Source organism: Giraffa tippelskirchi, chromosome 10, assembly GCF_054371585.1.
Source record: "Giraffa tippelskirchi isolate mGirTip1 chromosome 10, T2T-mGirTip1v1.2.pri, whole genome shotgun sequence".
In the NCBI taxonomy this organism is placed as follows: Eukaryota; Metazoa; Chordata; class Mammalia; order Artiodactyla; family Giraffidae; genus Giraffa; species Giraffa tippelskirchi.
The window spans coordinates 109,524,016-109,543,242 of record NC_137284.1 but is presented as its reverse complement, the minus strand read 5'-3'; the positions used below and the strand labels follow the sequence as shown (position 1 = coordinate 109,543,242).

Genomic DNA, 19,227 nt, shown 5'->3' with positions numbered 1-19,227 from the left:
AGCACAGGAGCTATTTCAGGCAGTGAAATGACTTTGTGTGCTGCTGTGATGGTGAACACATGTCATTATAGATTTGTCCAAACCCACAGAATATACAACAAGAGTGAACCCTACGGGTGAACTATGGACTTCGGCAATAATGTGTCAACATAGGTTCATCAGTTGTAACACTTGCACTCCTATGGGGCTGAATGTTGAGCGTGTAGGAGGCTGGCTGTGTGGGAGAGCAAGGGGAACTCTCTGTACTTTAGGTTCAATTTTGCTGTGAACCTAAGACTGCTAGAAAGAAAATTAAGTCTATTTTTTAAAATCACTCTAGAGTACTATGTGGAGGATGGATGGGACAGGAACAACCCTGGAGAAAGGAAGCCCAGACACGAGACTGTTGTTGCCCCTTGCTAAGATAGGGAGCAGAAAACAGGAGTTTAGGGATTGGGGGAAGGGCACAGTGAGTTTAGTTGTGGCGTAGGGGGAAGCGTGTGAAGTCTGAGTTTCCCAGAGCTGAAAGGCATCCATGCCTAATGTTTTCTCCATTATAAGCATTAAGCTCAGAAAAAGGCCCCCAGTGTGCACCCTTGCAGCTCTGTAAACACACACATCACAGCCAAGGCCAGCTCAAGCCTTGTAGATGGTGGCTGGGCTCATGGACTCCAGAGCCAAACTCCCTGGTTTGAATCTCAGCTCTGCTACTTACCAGCTTGGACAGTTTATTTAACCTTTGTACTTCAGTTTCCTTACCTATGGAATGATGAGCAATAGTAGTATCTACCTCTTATGGTTGCTGTAGATTGAATTAGTACATACAAAACAGCAAGGAAAGTGATGAATTCATCAACAGCCTATGAGCCCTTGCTATCAATATGATGACTATGCCATACTTTGAATAAAGTTTAGCTCATGTACCCACTCATCCATTCCATTGCTCATCATAACAGTAAGTATTGATGGAGTCCCCACTGCTGGTACTCAAAGAGAAATCATATCCTAGTTCTACTCTCAAGAAGCTTGGACTAACAGAGATTAAGACTGGCAAACTATATTGCAATCCCAATTTGAAGAATGACTTGAATTCATAAATGACAGCAAGTGTTATAAGAATATATACATCACCAGAAAAGAAAACTTTCAAGTACTTTTAAAGTTCAAAGCCATGTATTTATCTTCCTTCATATTTATAGTTCTTCCTCTTTATATGGCTGTCTTTAAATGATATCTGTAACTTAATGTATATGTATTGGGCTTCCCTTGTGACTCAGTTAGTAAAGACTCTGCCTGCAATGCAGGAGACCTGGGTTCTGTCCCTGGGCTGGGAAGATCCCTTGGAGAAGGGAAAGGCTACCCACTCCAGTATTCTGGCCTGGAGAATTCCATGGACTGTATAGTCCATGGGGTCACAAAAAGTCGAACATGACTGACCGACTTTCACTTCACTTCACTTCAATATATATATTACGTGTGTGCGCATACAAATATATCTAAGTACTTCCCCTTGATTTGCTTTTAAAAAGCAAAGTATTTGAAGAATGAAAGACAGTGCTAGAGAATCAGACATTATACAAAACCAACTGTGTACCCTGCCACATGAGCCATGGTATGGTGCAAAGGTTAAGAGCACAGAATCTGTAACAAGACTTTCTGAGTTTAAATCTCAGCTCTACCACTTGCTAGTTATGTGACCCTCTATGGATGAGACCTCTTTATGCCTCAGTTTTCCCTTCTGTAAAATGGGAGTATAATAGTACCTCATACAATTATTATGTGGCTGAAATAATAAACTTGAAGCACTTAGAATAGTAAGAACTCTGAAAGTATGTTATTATCATGCAGAAATGTTACACGTGCTTATTTATTTGTAAGCCCAACTTAGCGTTCAAGTAATTCTATTAAACTCTGGAATGTGCATCACTAACAAAGGGAAACGCTAGATTTTACAAGCAATGAGTTGGTACGGGCACTTCTCATCAAGTAAGCACTGTTCAGTTCAGTTCAGTCGCTCAGTCGTGTCTGACTCCTTGCGACCCCATGAACCACAGCACACCAGGCCTCCCTGTCCATCACCAACTCCCGGAGTCTACCCGAACCCATGTCCATCAAGTCGGTGATGATATCCAACCATCTCGTCCTCTGTCGTTCCCTTCTCCTCCCGCCCCCAATCTTTCCCAGCATCAGGGTCTTTTCCAATGAGTCAGCTCTTCACATCAGGTGGCCAAAGTATTGGAGTTTCAGCTTCAACATCAGTCCTTCCAATGAACACCCAGGACTGATCTCCTTTAGGATGGACTGGTTGGATCTCCTTGCTAGGCCACCTTAACTGCAAGGTTTTGCCAGTCTTTAGTTCGCAGCTTGAACCTGCCACCAGAGGGCGCCAACAATGGGTTTCTGACAAAGCTGTGCAAAAATGAACACAAGGAAAGGCAGAAACAGGTAGATTAACATCAGACTGACTTTCCGGCCTACTCCAGTCCCTCTGAGGCAGGATACTTTTTTTACATTTTCAAGTCCAGTTTCAGCCTCAAGAACCTTCTGGTTTAAATGATTGATGTTGGTTTGAGTTTTAAGCTACACAGCCCACACCTTTTTCTGAGTCACATTGCCATTCGACTTGTAGAGATGGCTGCAAGACTTACTTCCTCATAGATGGTGAGCTGGGCTCACAAACCACCAGCGATGGCCCAGCCCATTCCTGATGGAGTTAGTGTGTTCATGTTGTGCCTCCAGTGCACACGGAGATATTCTGATTGAATCACTGTCCATATTATTCCATATTACTTGGGTATATGTAAAAATATCTTTAAGTGTGCATGCTAAGTCACTTTAGTTGTGTCTGACCATTTGTGACCTCATGGACTGTAACCCACCAGGCTCCTCTGTCCATGGGATTCTCCAGGCAAGAATACTGGAGTGGGTTGCCGTGCCCTCCTCCAGGAAAGTGTGCTTCTTACTTGTACCTAATAATCGCATTTTCTGGTGAGTCACTTTTTAAATCTACACCTTCACTGTCATATTGTAGTTCTCCATTTATAGCCTGCTTCATAAAAAATTATCCTTGTCATTACCCAGTCTCTATTTTTAATTAATCCATTTAAAACCTATTTCAAAAAACCAGATGCATTTTTATATTTAAATTGTATTCAGTTGTACATAGACCGGTATTTTCATCTTTTTGGCAGCTGTAGTAACATTTTAGATCCATTTGTTATCTTTTATTATCCACACAGCATCATTTGCCATTTTTAAAAGTTAACTACTATTCAATCACACACTGAATTACTTGCCTTGTTCAGGGATTCATTGGAGGAAAATATAACTGTTAAACACCTGAATAGAACAGAAACTTGGATGTTATAGTTGCACAAAATGTGTTCTAGTTCACTCTCTGTGAGAGCTCAAGTCTTTATGGATTTTGAGGCCGATAGCATCTGGCTCCATTTCCTCTCTGGCTTGTGTCCTGCTTCCCTCTTCCCTGTTCTTCCTACCCTGACCTCCACACCGGTCCTTGAATATCCTAGGCCAACCATTGTCTTGAAACTTGAGCACTAGTTGGAGGCTCTTCCTTTTTTGCTCTTTCCCCGGAGATTACTTCCTTACCTCAAATAGCCCCCCTTCACTGAGTTCTCCCCTGACCACCCTCTATGATATGAAACATCTTCAGTATCTTTCAACCCCAACCCCCGCTATTTTTTCCCATGACATCTGTCACTTCTATCTTACGGTGTTATTTTCTTCACTTTTTATGTATTGTCTGTCTCCCCTTCCTGGAATGTAAGCTCCACAAGAGCAAGGATTTTTGTTTGCTTTGCCCTTTTTAAGTATCCATGGCGCCTAGAACAGAGACTGGCATATAATGGATGTTAAATAAATATCTTTTAACTAACTGCTGCTGCTGCTGCTGCTAAGTCGCTTCAGTCGTGTCCGACTCTGTGCGACCCCGTAGACGTCAGCCCACCGGGCTCCGCTGTCCCTGGGATTCTCTAGGCAAGAACACTGGAGTGGGTTGCCATTTCCTTCTCCAATGCATGAAAGTGAAAAGTGAAAGTGAAGTCGCTCAGTTGTGTCCGACTCTTAGCGACTCCATGGACTGCAGCCCACCAGGCTCCTCCATCCATGGGATTTTCCAGGCAAGAGTACCGGAGTGGGGTGCCATTGCTTTCTCCATTTAACTAACTGAAAGATATTAATAATATAAAATTTTCCTGAGTAATAAGATGTCTCTTTACCATTTATACTATGAGCATCGCACCTATTATCATGTCTGCAGTTTTAGCTAAAACTGAGATGGCCACTAATCGTTAATTTCAAGTGGTGCTTAGATTTTGGGGGGGAAAAAAAACCTAGAGCTCCAGCTTCAAACCATTCCCCTTCTAGCATAATCACAAGGTCAGATCATCTGAGAAAAACCTCATACAGAGTCAGAGGATTCCACAACCGCTAAAATTTTCTTATGATGTTTTTTCTCTCCATGTGGAGAGTGACACTTTCAGGCTATGACTCTTCTCCGTATTCTCTAAGCCTCTCTCCGAGCCTCTCCCACAAGCACGTCGCACTGCATGTCTTCAATGAGGAGGAGGCCAGGGAAAGGCTGCAAAGTTCTGTTCATCTAAAAACCACGTTCATTTTCTCTGTATATTTCTATAATACAATCAAGATTAATCAGTCCCTCAATTCCCCGAAAACAAGTAAAAAATTGGTGATTGTCTTTCACCACGACCCCAATTTCTCCCCTAAAGAGAGTAATAAAAAGAATCAGATGTCACAAAAAAGTATGGACCACAAAACCAATGAGCTTTTGATTCAATGGGCTTCATTAAAATTTAAAATGTTTGCTACTCAAAAGACGGCATTAAAAAATGAAAAGATAAGTCACCGTCCAGGAGAAAATATTTACAAATCATATAACTAGATCAACTTGTATCCAGAACATTTTTTTAAGTCTTACAATTCAATAATAAGGACAAACAACTCAATTTTAAAACAAATGGGCAAAAGATTTAAACAGATACTTCACCAAAGAAAATATATGGATAACAAGTAAACACATGAAAAGATGTTCAGTATTATTGGTCATTGTGAAAATGCAAATCAAAAGCATGATGAGAAACCATCACAAATCCTCCAGCAGAAAAGCTATAATCAAAAACACAGATAATAAGTGTTGGAGAGGATATGAAGAAACCCTCAGACATTGCTAGTAGAAATGTAAAAAGGAAAAGCTTTATGCTTTGATACTGTTGATGGCCCTTTTCCCTGCTTTTTGAACAAAGAGCCAGGCATTTGCATTTTGCACTAGAGGTACAAATAAAGAAGCTGTAATAAAGAGGAATGACGTAATGATCTATGCAACAACAGGCATGAACCTCACAACCATTCTGCTTGATAAAAACAAGCAGACACCAAAGACCACAGATTACATGATTCTATTTATATAATAGTTCTAGGGAATAAAATGGTAAAACTATAGATTCAGACAGCAGATCTGTGTTTATCTGAGGCTGGAGGATGGGAGCAGAGATTGAGTGTGAGAGGCCCAAGGGAACGTTTGGGTTAATGGAAGAACTCTAAAATGGGATTGTGGAGCTGGTTTAAATGTATTTAAAGACTAAGACTCACTGAGCTGTACACTTACAATGGGTAAATTTTAAGGTATTCAAATTGTATGTCAATAACGTTGCTTAAAAAAGAATCTGAAGTCCTCACTCCTATTTCCCACAACTGATCCACACATCTCATAAGGCAGCATGGCCAGGCCCGCAGATGCAGCTGCACAGTATAGGGACCCCTCAGTCTAAAGCCAAGGAAACACGATTACTCCCAATGCTGAGAACACCTGGGCAACTGAAGATCCACCCCGCACCACCACCATCATCTGCAAAGAGATGGGACAGTACTGCCAATACCTGGGTAGTACATGGTACTGAATTTTTTTAAGGAATCAAGAAAGAGTAGAACTCTGTTGGCCAGTCTGTCTTTATGGAACCTGCATTTTCTGTGATTCTGGAATAAGAAAGAATCAAGAACAATCTTATTGTGCTAGACAGAATCCTAAGATGGCCCCCATGAATTCCTACCTACTATGGTCATTCCCTGCATAATCACTTTCCCATCAGAGTGGGCAGGATCTGTGATTTGCTTCTAGCCAACAGAATATGCAGCCATGAAATTAAGAGATGCTTGCTCCTGAGAAGGAAGGCCATGACAAACCCAGACAGCGTATTCGAAAGCAGAGACATCACTTGGCTGACAAAGGTCCGTATAAGTCAAAGCTATGGTTTTTCCAGTAGTCATGTATGGATGTGAGATTTGGACCATAAAGAAGGCTGAACACCGAAAAATTGATGCTTTCAAATTGTGATGCTGGCGAACACTCTTGAGAGTCCCTTTAGACCACAAGGAAATCAAACCAGTCAATCCTAAAGGAAATCAACCCTGAATGTTCATTGGAAGGACTGACGCTGAAGCTCCAATAATTTGGCCAACTGATGCGAAGAACTAACTCATTAGAAAAGACCCTGATGCTGGGAAAGATTGAGGGCAAGAGAAGAAGGGGATGACAGAGGGTGAGATGATGATTGGATGGCATCACTAACTCAATGGGCGTGAATTTGAGCAAACTCTGGGAGATAGTAGAGGACAGAGGAGCCTGGCGTGCTGCTGTCCATGGGGTCGCAGAGTCAGACTCAAATTAGCAACTGAACAACAACAACAGAATAGGGCAAAGAAAAAGAAATGTTGCAGATAAACTTAAGGTTTAAAATCAGTTGATTTTTAGTTCATCAAAAGGGAGATCATCGAGAGTGGGACTGACTTAATCAGGTGAGAGCCCTCCCTGAGGTCAGAAATTCTCCTTGCTGGCTTAATGAAGTAAGCCCCCATGTTGAGGAAACCCACATGGCAGGGAGTTATGGGTGGCTTCTAAGATCTGAAGGCAGCCTGCAGCTGAAAGTCAGTAAAAAGTTGGAGCCCTCAGTTATAGGGCTGTAAGGAAGTGAGTGAAAGTCACTCAGTCGTGTCCGAATCTTTGTGACCAGGCCAGGATACTGGAGTGGGTGGCCTTTCCCTTCTCCAGGAGATCTTCCCAACCCAAGGATCAAACCCAGATCTCCCGAACTGCAGGCAAATTCTTTACCAACTGAGCCACAAGAGAAGCCCAAGAATACTGGAGTGGGTAGCCTATCCCTTCTCCAGTGGATCTTCCCGACCCAGGAATCGAACCAGGGAAGGAAATGAATTCAGTTGATAACCTGGAGGAGCTTAGAGGCAGATTCTTCTCCAAATGAGAATGCAGTCCAGGCAATACCCTAACTGCAGCCCAACAAGAGCTTCAGCAGAGGACACAGCTTAACTATACTAACCTCCCGACCCTCTGAAACTGGGAGATAATAAATGAATCTTGTGTTCAATAGCCATGTTTATGGTAATTCATTAAACAACAAGAGAAAAATATACACTTGCCCACACAGAAGAAACATCCTTAACTTTGTCCAACTCAAGACAGTTACATCTTATCAGGGCATCTGAGCCACCATGCTCATGAGAGTAGAGTATTAAGTGTGGCAACTGCGTTTGCATGAGTGCATGCTTAGTCGCTTAGTCATGTCTGACTCTTTGTGACCCCATGGACTGTATGCAGCCTGCCAGGCTCCTCTGTCCATGGGATTTCCCAGGCAAGAATATTTGAGTGGGTAGCCATTTCCTTCTCCAGGGGATCTTCCTGAAACAAGGATTGAACCCTTGTCTCCTGTCTCCTGAATTGATGGTGCATTCTTTACTGACTGAGCCATCAGGATGCTGTGGAAAACCAGAGAACTAAATGTGGTAGCTCAGCTGGTAAAGAATCTGCCTGCAATGCAGGAGACCCCGATTCGATTCCTGGTTCGGGAAGATCCCCTGGAGAAGGGGTAGACTACCCACTCCAGTATTCTTGGGTTTCCCTGGTGGCCCAGACTCTAAAGAATCTGCCTGCAATGCGGAAGACCTGGGTTCAATCCCTGAGTTGGGAAGATCCCCTGGGGGAAGGCATGGCAGCCCACTCCAGTATTCTTGCCTGGGGAATCCCCATGGACAGAGGAGCCTGGCAGGCTACAGTCCTCGGGGTCACAAACAGTCAGACACGACTGAGCAACTAAGCACAGCACAGCACACATGACTTTATGGGAGAAATGGGGCTAGGTCTGAAATCAATTTTATCCCATAAACATCAGAATGGGTGACTGCTATAGCTTAAAATGAGAAGGTATGTGAAAGGGCCTACAGCAATACCTGGCACATGATAGATGTTCCATAAGTGTTACTTTTTGGGCTTCTCAGTGGCTCAGTGATAAAGAATCCGCCTGCTAATGCAGGAGATGCGGGTTGGATCCGTGGATCGGGAAGATCCCCTGGAATAGGAAATGGCAACACACTCCAGTATTCTTGCCTGGGAAATCCCATGGACAGAGAAGCCTGGCAAGCTACATACAATCCATGGGGTTGCAAAACAGTCAGATACAATTTATCGACTAAACAACAAATGCTACCTTACTCTTAACCCATGTGAAGACTTCTCTTTGCTGCTTAACCCAAAATGCCAGTGTGCATTTTAACAGTGATCTTCTAGAGACAATAGGTCCAGCTTCATTTTCTTATCTAGGCTATCAGGACTCCTTAGCAGACCAGCAAAGGATGTATCTTAAACCAGTGACCCTGAAGCTATTACAGAGACACAATATTTGCACCACCCAATGGCTCTGGCATATGCAGGTGGGCTCACTCATACTGGCCACTCCTACATTAAAGAACAATAAATGACAAGAGCTGCCAGTTGAAGCTTAAATGTATGACAAAGAAGGATCCTACATTCTTTTCTCCCACACAACCCAAGCTGTGAATGACAGCTCCTGGAAGAAGCTGTTCTAACAAAGTACCACCAGGGGGCGTCATACCATCAAAAAAAACAATGAACCGGCTCATCAGCGGGATCACTTCAAATTCATTATCAAATGTCAAGGACCCTTTCTGAGTCCCTCCACAGAGGTAGCCCTCAGGGTGACCTGTGGTTTGGGGAGTTCTCTAGATACGGCAGAAAGTTCAGATTGCACCAAATGTTGTTCAATTCAGTTCAGTTCATCTCTATTGAACCCCACAGTGCTCTAGGCCCTGGGTTGTGGCTGGACACTCGTGTCCTTGCTCTTAACGAACTCTGGACAGTGAGGCAGACCTTGGCACACACAGGACAAATGTGCTTGATCCATAAAGACACAGATGGCACAGATGAGTGAGGAGGTTGAAGGAAGACCAGGACCATAGGCTGCAGAGAAGAGACGTGAAATGCAATTCACCCAGAGATGTGTGGCTCAGTGGCAAAAGAATCTGCCTGTAATGCAGAATACGCAGGTTCGATCCCTGGGTCAGGAAGATCCCCTGGAGTAGGAAATGGCAACCCATTCCAGTACTCTTGCCTGAAAATTTCTATGGACAGAGGAGCCTGGCAGGCTACAATCCACAGGGCTGCAAAGAGTTGGGACATGACTGAAGCGACTGAGCACACACCTAAGCACATGGCCCTTTGTACAAACATAAAAACAGATGACTTCTCCTCTTCAAAAATCCTCCCGCAGCCATCCCTCTGGTGTAGGACCCCACTCATGGGCCCAGGTAAGAATCACTGTTGTCCCTACTGCAGCCGTCTTCTCTGCTACCTTTCTGTCCACCAATCAATCTAAGAATGAAATGAAAAGAATGAGACAGTGACCCCAGGATATTCAACAGCTGAGCAAAGTGGAAACTGCCCCTGGGTGGTCCAAAGGGTCACAGTGTGCAAGACTGAGTCTCTGGGGAGGAGATCAGGAGCCTGGTAACCTCCTTCCCTGCTCCTGCCCCTCCCATCAAATGCAGTGTTGATGCCTCCCTGTTTTCCAAGCACTTTGTTCATGTCACTTTTGTAACCACAGTGCACTGAGGTTTAGTTTGCCTGTGATACTCACCTTAGATTAACATGTGCTGTCTATTAGCTATTTTTAAATAGTCTATGGGCCCCATCACTGCCTCTTTGGTACCCCAGTTGGGAAGGACTATTTTGATGAATCTTTTGGTAGTTGTGTTGCCTTTGAGAAGCATTTCATCCTTGCTCTCTGGTCTTCAAACATTCCAACACACCAATAATAATAGGTAAGATGTATTAAACCCTGCTGTGGTCAAGCCTTAGTCCAGGTACCTGACAGGTATTATTTCACTTAATCTTCACAGCAACACTATGATATAGGTTACTATTATCATCCTTATTTTAGAGATGAGGAAATTGAGGCACAGGGAGTTTCAGTAAATTGTCCAGAGTCACTAGTAAATGGAGGCGCTGGGATTCAGATCCAGGCAATCCAGTTTCAAAATGTGTGTTTTCCAACACTATTCTCTGCTACCTCTCTTCAAGCAAACCAAATAATAGAGGAAGAAAAGCTGAAAACAGAACTTGAGTTCCCTCTTCAGCTTTGTCTCCATGGCCCACAGGCTGCAACTATAATTTCGGATGCAAAGGAGTCCACAAAGAAAGAGAATCCCCTCCTCTGGTCTCTACAAAGAAAGAATATTTCTGGGAGGGGAAAGCAGTATTTAAAGTCACACCACTGATAACCACGTGCATTTGGGAGAGTAAGGGGTTTGCATGAGGACTGAAAGAAATCAAGTTTGTGCAAGTTACTTCAGCAGCATTGTGTTCTGAAGCCGAGCTGGGAGTCCTGCCAACTGAGCGCATTTATTCTCCTTGACGTCTGCCCCCTCATCCCCTCTGCCACCTCCCTGCTCAGGCAGGTGCAGAGATGATCAAACCTGCTCACCAGTTTTCCTGTCCCCTCCAATCCGTGCTCCTCGCAGCAGAAGCCAGGGAGACATGCTGATCTCAAATGCAAATATGACATGTCACTGGCCTTCTTAAAATGTCAGTGGCTCCCCATGGCCCGCAGTGTGAAGTTCCTGCTCTGGTTTGCCTACCCCATCAGCTCCAGCTCCAGCCCTGGAGGACTTGCAGTTACACAAAAAAGGGACGGTGACTCCCCACTGTAGCTGGTCTCCCCACTGTACCATCAGCCCTGATTGTCTCCGAGTCCCCACTGTCAATCATAGGCCTAAGCTAGCACAGAGTATCAGTACAGTTATGAGGCTGGTCCAAGCAGCCAGCCTCAGGGGGTCTCCTTTGTGCTCAGGTAGGGACTGGAGCACATTCCTCTGCCAGTCAGACGTTGGGGCTGCAGCCAGAAACTCAGCAGCCATACAGGGCAAGACCTGCAGGCAGGTAGGACAGAGAGCCCAAGTCCAGACAAGAGGACACAGCTTAGGACAGCCCAGGTGGAGACCCCTTCAGCCAAGGATGGAAAGATCAGGGGCACCAACCAAGACAATCATTTGGGCTACAGGCCAAAGGAAGAAAGAGGGCATCTAGGCTTTCAGTAATGAAGAAAAACAGAAACAGCCTCAGAGACAAGAGAGTTGCTCTCAGCCACGGCGTGCATGCTAAAGTCACCTCAGTTATGTCCAGCTCTTTGTCCGATTCTGTGGACTGTAGCCCACCAGGCTCCTCTGTCCATGAGACTCCCCAGGCAAGGATACTGGAGTGGGTTGCCATGCCCTCCTCCAGGGGATCTTCCCAACCCAGGACTGAACCCACGTCTCTTACAACTCCTGCATTGGAGGTGGGTTCTTTACCAGTAGCGCCACCTGGGAACCCCTCTCAGCCACAACAAAGTCCCTAAATCCCCGTTTGAGGACAGTTCCTCAAGCCAGCCCAGCCAGCCGGCAAGGTAATCAGCCATAATTAGGGCTGGCAAATAGATAGCCTACCACTCAGGATTCCTGAAACAAAAGAAGTTATGCCTTGGGATAAAAATAAATAAGACACTTGCCCGTAAGCTGCAAGAAGTTGTCTGTTATTTGAATGGTCATCCTCGCAGATTGTCAGTTTCCGGCGACGCTGACATAAAGCAGCCTGAGATTCCACCCGCACAAGAATTGCTGAGAATATCTAAAAATAAGCCCGATGGTGGACTTGTATCTCACTGATTTTCCTGAGGGGTTCTCTCTGACCCTGTTCAGTGCAAACACAGCTGACAAACTGCTGCTGCCTGAGAGCTTTAATTGAGCTGTTGACGGAGAGTTGCATAATTTGGAAGCCAAGAAATTCCTGCAGCTGTTATTAGCGAGTGCCCTGTCTGGTTTCCGGTAATAAGTTCATCAAATTCAGTGTACATTTAAGATCAGAAATCTGAAGCTATAAAAGGAATTTAGCACTGGTCCTAGAGCAGGACTCCCTATGCTACCGCTGCCCTCAGGAAGTGCCCAGCCAGAACCTAGGGCTTCACTGGGGGTGTGAGCAGTGGTGAGGGGCCAGGCCCTCCTCAGGGCACACAGGTCCATCCCGTTATCTACTCAAGATCAAGGCTCCTGCCACGGCCCTATCTCTCCTGCGCCATCAATGTCCGTCTCTTGACTGGATCATCCTCATCAGCACACAAATCTGTTATATCTTCCATTATAAAAGAAAATGCTCTCTCGCTTGACTGCACACTCTTCCAGATTCTGTTCCCATTCTCTGTCCCTTTTGTATATAATAAACCCCCTCAAAGGATGTGTCTGTAATTACTGCCTCCTCTCCTCTGTTCCCAGCCTCTCTTGAGCCTGCCCTAATTGGGCTTTCATCCCTACCGCTCACTGATGCGGCTCCTGTCAAGCTCGACAACGACTCTGCGTTCCCAAGCCAATGGTTAACCTCAAGTGTCACCTTATTGGGCTTCCACAGCCTACGTTTGATCACCATCCCCTTGTGGAAATGTGCACCTCACTGACTTCCAGACCCCACGCTCCTGGTTTTCCTCCCACCTCACTGGCCATTCCTTCCGAGCCTCCTTTGAGGGTTGTCCCTATCCTTTCTGATCTTCAACTTTGGGGAGCCCCAGGGCTCAGTTCTTCTCTATTTATTCTCACTCCCAAGGGGACTTGTCCACATACACGCCACCCATGCCCCGTTTCACACCTTCAGTTCCAGTCTCTCCCCTGAACAGCTTCCTGGCCACCTCCATTGGATGTCTCCTAGTCTTCTCAAGCGTAACATGTCCAGAGCAGGACTGTTTTCCCCTCTAACCCTTCTCCTTCCCCGTCTTATTCACATCTGGTGGATAGGATACAGCAACTCCATTTTTCCAGTCGCTCACACCAAAGGTGTTAGAGTCACCCTCGACTCTACTCTTTCCTAATCCACATACACTCTGCCTTCAAAGTACACTCAGTGTGACTACTCCTTAGCACCCCACTAATTCTTCTCTAGTTCAAGACACCACTCTGTCTGGCCTGTATTATTGCAATAGCTTCAAAGAGCTCCCCACCACCCACCCCTGGGACTGCCAGGAGATCAAGCCAATCAATCCTAAAGGAAATCAACCCTGAATATTCACTGGAAGGACTAATGCTGAAACTGAAGTTCCAATACTTTGGCCACCTGATGCAAAGAACTGACTCATTGGAAAAGACCGTTATGCTGGGAAAGATCGAGGGCAGCAGGAGAAGGGGGCAACAGCAGATGAGATGGTTGGATGGCATCACTGACTCAATGGACATGAACTTAAGCAAACTCCAGGAGATAGTGGAGGATCAGGAACCCTAGCAAGCGGTAGTCTGTGGTGTCACAAAGAGTCAGACTCAACTGAGCAACTGAACAACACCAACCCCACCCCACCAGCCTGTTCTCCAGCCAGAGATCGTTTATCAGTGCATCCTGGTGAAACTGACAGCTCAACTGCCTGCCCTCCGTGGCCTTCCATCTTAGACCCAGTATCCTCACCGTGGCTCAGCCTAGGTCTGTGTGCACCTGCCCCAGCTACTTCTCCAACCTCACATCCCACCATCCTACTGGCCTCCTTCACTCCAGCCACCTAGCCTCCTGATGGTTTTCTGAACACCCAAGCACACTTACACTTCCAGCCTCCCCAGTTATTCTTTCTTCAGTTTGGAAAGTCCTCTCCTCTAATATCCACGTGACTCTCTCAATCACGGATGCCTCTTTTCAAGTCTCCTAGTCAGAGAGGCTTTCCCTGACCACTTTATCTAAAACAGTTCCTCCCCTGCAGTCTTTCTGCCCTGCTCAGCTTGCATTACTTATTATCCCTTAAGAGTGTCTGTGTATTTATGTATTTGTTCATTATTTGTCTGCCCCCAACCACATACATTCACTATATCAGCTCCTTGAGAAGAGAAACCTTATTTGGTCTCCAGCCATATCCCTGGAGCCTGGAACAGTGCTGGCATGTATGCATGCCTGTTAAGTCACTCAGTCATGTCCGACTCTTGCGACCCCATGGGCTGTAGCCTGCCAGGCTCCTCTGTCCATGGGATTCTCCAGGCAAGAATACTGGAGTGGGTTGCCATTTCCTTCTCCAGGGGATCTTCCCAACCTGGAGACTGAACCCGCATCTCTTACGTCTCCTGTGTTGGCAGGCGGGTTATTTACTACTACTGTTAACCTGGGAAGCCTGTTGACAAGTAGAAGACCCTTTAATCTTCGCCGAGTGCCATCATAGGTCAAACACTGACCTGGGTGCTTTACATAAATGAATTCATTTAATCCTCCAAAGAGATGAGAGGGTAAGCGATATAATTATCATTTCCATTTCATGAAGAAAGTGAAGCACACAGAAGTGATCAAAATCACACGGTTAGCAGATGGCAGAAGCAGGATTTAAATCCAGACAGTCTGGCCCCAGAACCTGCTCTCTAACCACCACACTGAACCTCCCTTAAGAAGCTCAGTGTGTACACTGGAAGAATTTTGTGGCTCCATCCTGCCCAGACTTACAATCCAGCACCCTGGTTCTGACCTTGGCACCAGCCCTGCTCACAGCTGAACCCCATTCTGGTAGCTTCACCCCTGTCTTGTGTGCATGTGTTCAGCTGTGTCCAACTCTTTGTGGCCCCATGGACTGTAACCCACCGAGCTCCTCTGTCCATGGGATTTTCCAGGCAAGAATACTATAATGGGTTGCCATTTCCTGCTTCAGGGTCGTCCTGACCCAGGGATCAAACCCATATCTCCTGCATCTCCTGCATTAGCAGGCAGATTCTTTATCACTAGTGCCACCTGGGAAGGTTAACTTTCACTTTCACCTCTGTCTGACTCTTTGGCAAAAGAACCCTAAGCCTCTGTCCTGGTTCACCTGCCCAGAATCCCTATCCCCAGAACTGGGTCCTATGACAGCCCTCCACAGAGACAAGAAGGCTTCTAGTTCCACACAGGCCAAGAAGCCTTCAGGTGCTGACCATCTAGCTATCTGAACAGAGCCCACCCCGGGGACACCATGCCACACTGCAGTTGGCTCACCCCTCGGAACGTGGCTGCAGCCCAGTAGTAACTGCATCCAAAACTGGCCCACAGGAAGAAGCCGGCCCACAAACCCCTTCCAGCTGACCTTACCAGTCACTAGTCTACAGTTCACTAACCATTCCTAAGTCACATGCAATGTGCCAGGCACTGTGGACAGCACTTCCCATATGTTACCTTATGTAATCCTGTGAAATGGGTGGGTAGTATCAAACCCACTTTACAAATCTATAAGTTTAAAAACTTGCCAAAGGTCAGGGTGGGAGTATAAGCCTAATCAGTCTGACTCCAGTGCCTGTGCTGACCTTACTCCTCGCCATCGCCAGGCAGACCCCTCCCAGCCTGTGGACATGGCTGCTGATGCCTCATGCATCTCAAAGACAACAGCAGGTAGGAAATTCTGAAACATATTGTCCTGACTGTCTGAGTGTTACATTCAAACACACACATAAACACACACACACACACACTCATACACTCTCTCTCTTTCATAGGTTCCTGAGGCAAGGCCTCAGCCAGTGGATGTCATTGTTCAAAATTAACAGACAGCTGCATTGGGGCATCTCAGGACTATCCCCATTTACATTTAATAATAACAATCAAGTTATTATCTTTGACACTAATTGCAGGAATTTGAACAGATAATCATAGCTCGAGACATGAGCTTCTCTTTGCTTACTAAAAATCACAGGGGACTTGCTGCTGACGGAGGCCTGAGTCATTCCATATCCTGCCAGGGCTCCCAGCAGTGAGCAACAATCACAAGACCCTCAGCAGGCATTTCTTGAATACCTACTGCATACGAGGTAGCAAAGTCCAGTGGAGAGACCTCTGAGGTGACTACTCAAAGGCCCAGGACCCCAGCTCTGCCACTTGCTTGCTGTGTTACCTTGGATAAGTCACTCTGTGTCTCTGGGCCTTGACAAAAAGATAGATGGAACCAACTGGCTTCTAATGAGATCTCTTCTACATCTGGCATTCTGTGGAGAGGCAAAGAGGCTTCAGATCATACACAGTAGAGGCCAAAGGAAAATTTCTTTGGGGGAGTCTGCTGTCCATGGAAAAGACCAGGAAGGACTGCTCTGTGTTAGAAATGGTAGGCCTTTTGAGTGTGAAATGCTAATATACTAAAATAACTATCAGAATGATGGACAGATGCCTGTATGCACTTGTTCACTCATTCATTCATTCAGGACAGGAGTGGTCATCCTAACCTTCACTTGGGTCCTGACTCTGGAAAATGTTCTCAGTTTGGAGTCAGCCACTCTTGGGTTGGAATCCCAGCTCCAACAACACTCACAATTGGTATAACTTTTGGAAGATTCATTAACCTCTCTGAACCTCAGTTTCTGAATTTCTAAAATGAAATAATCATTTCCATTGCTTCCATCACCCAGTCTCCAGAAGACTGAGAACGGACCTGTGTGAGCACATCATCATCAGTATACTTGGGACTCCACATCTATTTTACAGGTTTTTATTGAGTGTCACTTTGCTCCAGGTGTTATGCTAACTCTCAGGATCACAAGTGAATAAATCCACACGGTTTCCAGCCACATTAAGCTTCAAGTCTTCAGGGTGGGGAGGGGAGAAATGGATATGACAATAGCATCTAGAATCGAGAGTATTTTCAGAAGCTTCGTCCTAGCACAGAGCAAACAGGTACTGTATGAATATTATTTGATAAAGTTTAATATTATTTGAATATTATTTGATAAAGAATTAATTAGCAAGATAAGGGAAATCCAGAGTGCCATAGGAACACATAGAGGGGAAACCAAAATCAGATATGGGAGGTCACAAAGGCTTCCTTGGGGAAAGAAATATTTCCGAGAGAGAAAATTCCAGGCAGAGGGAAAAGCAACGCAAATCCTGGAGTAAAGACACAGAGCTCAGCCTGTCAGAGAACTGAGAACAGGGCAGTGACTGCTGCTCAGAGGTCACCAGCACCAAGGAAAGAGACAAATCTACCTAAGTCCACAGGGACTGGACCTTAAAAGACATTATGGACTCAATTAAGGAGGGTAGATTTTCCTGAGGGCAGTAGAAAGCCTTTAAGGGCTTTTAAAAGGCAGAGATGTCATTTGATATTTATTTCAGAGCTACGCTTCTCAAGTCGCGATGTACTTGTGTATTATCTGGGGGAGGGGGGAGTTATAAATGCAAATTCTGATTCAGCAGATACGGGGTGGGGCCTAGGATTCTACATTTCTGGAGAGCTCTTGGGTGATGCTAATAATGGTGCTGGTCCGTGGACCACAGTCTGAGTGCCAAGGGTTTAGAGTGGTCACTCTAGCTAATTTTGATAAATGGACTGGAAGAGAGCAGGACAAGGAGACAGGTACACCAACTGGATAAGTGATAGTGAGGAAATGAGCTGAGGAAGTGACCAATGGGACAGAAATAGATGAGTAGAGTTGGAATATTACAAGATTTGTTGGGGAGAAGAAGGCAAGAATGGTGTTTCGGCTCCTGGCTTAGGCACCTGAGTGAATCAGGGTAGCATTCACCAAGACAGGGACCCAGAGGAGAAGCCAAGTCTGGGAGGGAAGATGAATTTATCCTTGTACATACTGTTCTTTTGAGGTTCCTCTAAAAATTCTAAGTAGAGATATCAAAGTAAGCAGTTGGATATATAGATACATAGTTCAGAAAAGAATTCTAGATCAAGACTTCCTTGGCAGTCCAGTGGTTAAGACTCTGCTTTCTAGTGCCAGGTGAGGGTTTGATCCCTGGTTAGGGAACTAAGGCCCCACATGCTGCAGGGTATGGTCAAAAATCAAAACCAAATAAATAAACTCTGTTTTTAAAAAGTTGTAAAAATAAAAAGTTCTAGATCACATACATATAACTGGGAGCCATTAGCATGTATATTTTTTTCTCTTTTCTGAAATACCAAGGAGACTAGAGCTATAATTTCCTTCCTCTGGCAGCTTCTGAAATACTTCCAATGTGATGGGGGCAGGGAGCTTACATCTCCACGGCACTCCCCTTCTTAAGCTTGCCTATTGCTCCTTCAAGGTTCCCCACAAGCAAACATGGTTGGGGTCTGCTGGTGAGAATGGGCTTCCTATCCGGTGCTAGTGGTAAAAAAAAAAAAAAAAAAACCCGCCTGCCAATGCAGGAGACCTAAGAGGCCAATGAAGGAGATGTAAGAGACTTGGATTCGATCCCTCGGTCAGGAAGATCCCCTGGAGTAGGAAATGGAAACTCACTCCAGAATTCATGGACAGAGGAGACTGGCAGGCTACAGTCAATGGTGTGGCAAAGACTCAGCCATGACTGAGCGCACGTTATCAGGGAGAACAGTGCTCCCTCTCACATACGCGTGGGGAGGTCATCCTGGGACTTTGTTTCCGCCCACTGAAATCCACACTCAATCTCCTTCATAGAATATTTGAGAAAAGAAAATGAGAGAAGATTACAAAGGGTGTCTTGCATAATGCCTACCAGAGAGTGGAGAGTGGGAGCTAGGCTGTAGTCACATGCAGTACCTTGCCCAGGAGGGCCAGCAAGAACTCAGCAGAGCTTAAATCCCAGAAGGTCAAATAAGCCCCAGGTAGGAGCAGGCACGAGAAACAAGAAATACAGGAGGAAACCCCACATATACGGTCAACTAATATTTGACAAGGGATCCAAGAACACTCAATGAGGAAAAAAAAATTAGTCTCTTCAACAAATGGTGTAGGGAAACTGGATAACCACATGCAGAAATATTAAATTGGACCCTTATCTCACACCACTCACAAAAGTTAACTTGAAATGAATTAAAAACTTAAACCTAAGATGGGATACCATAAAATTCTTGAAGGAAAACATAGGGAAAAAGCTTCTGGACATTGGTCTTGGTGACGATTTTTGCATATGGGACTGGACTGTCAAAAACTGGGACCTGT

At 45.3% G+C, this 19,227-nt stretch overlaps 1 protein-coding gene across 2 annotated transcripts in view; it reads right to left on the bottom strand.

The window, feature by feature from the left end:
- The window catches only part of PDE1C (phosphodiesterase 1C), a 594,246-nt gene that overhangs the window by 551,066 nt on the left and 23,953 nt on the right, over window positions 1-19,227 (bottom strand). The window contains exon 1 of one of the 2 annotated variants that reach the window (XM_081533591.1): window positions 11,868-11,994. The exons of the other annotated variant lie outside the window; for it this stretch is intronic. Within the exon in view, the coding sequence (XP_081389717.1) occupies window positions 11,868-11,907 (40 nt within the window). The 5' untranslated portion in view covers window positions 11,908-11,994. Of the gene's footprint in view, window positions 1-11,867; window positions 11,995-19,227 lie in introns of those variants that run through there. 2 annotated transcript variants of the gene reach the window in all.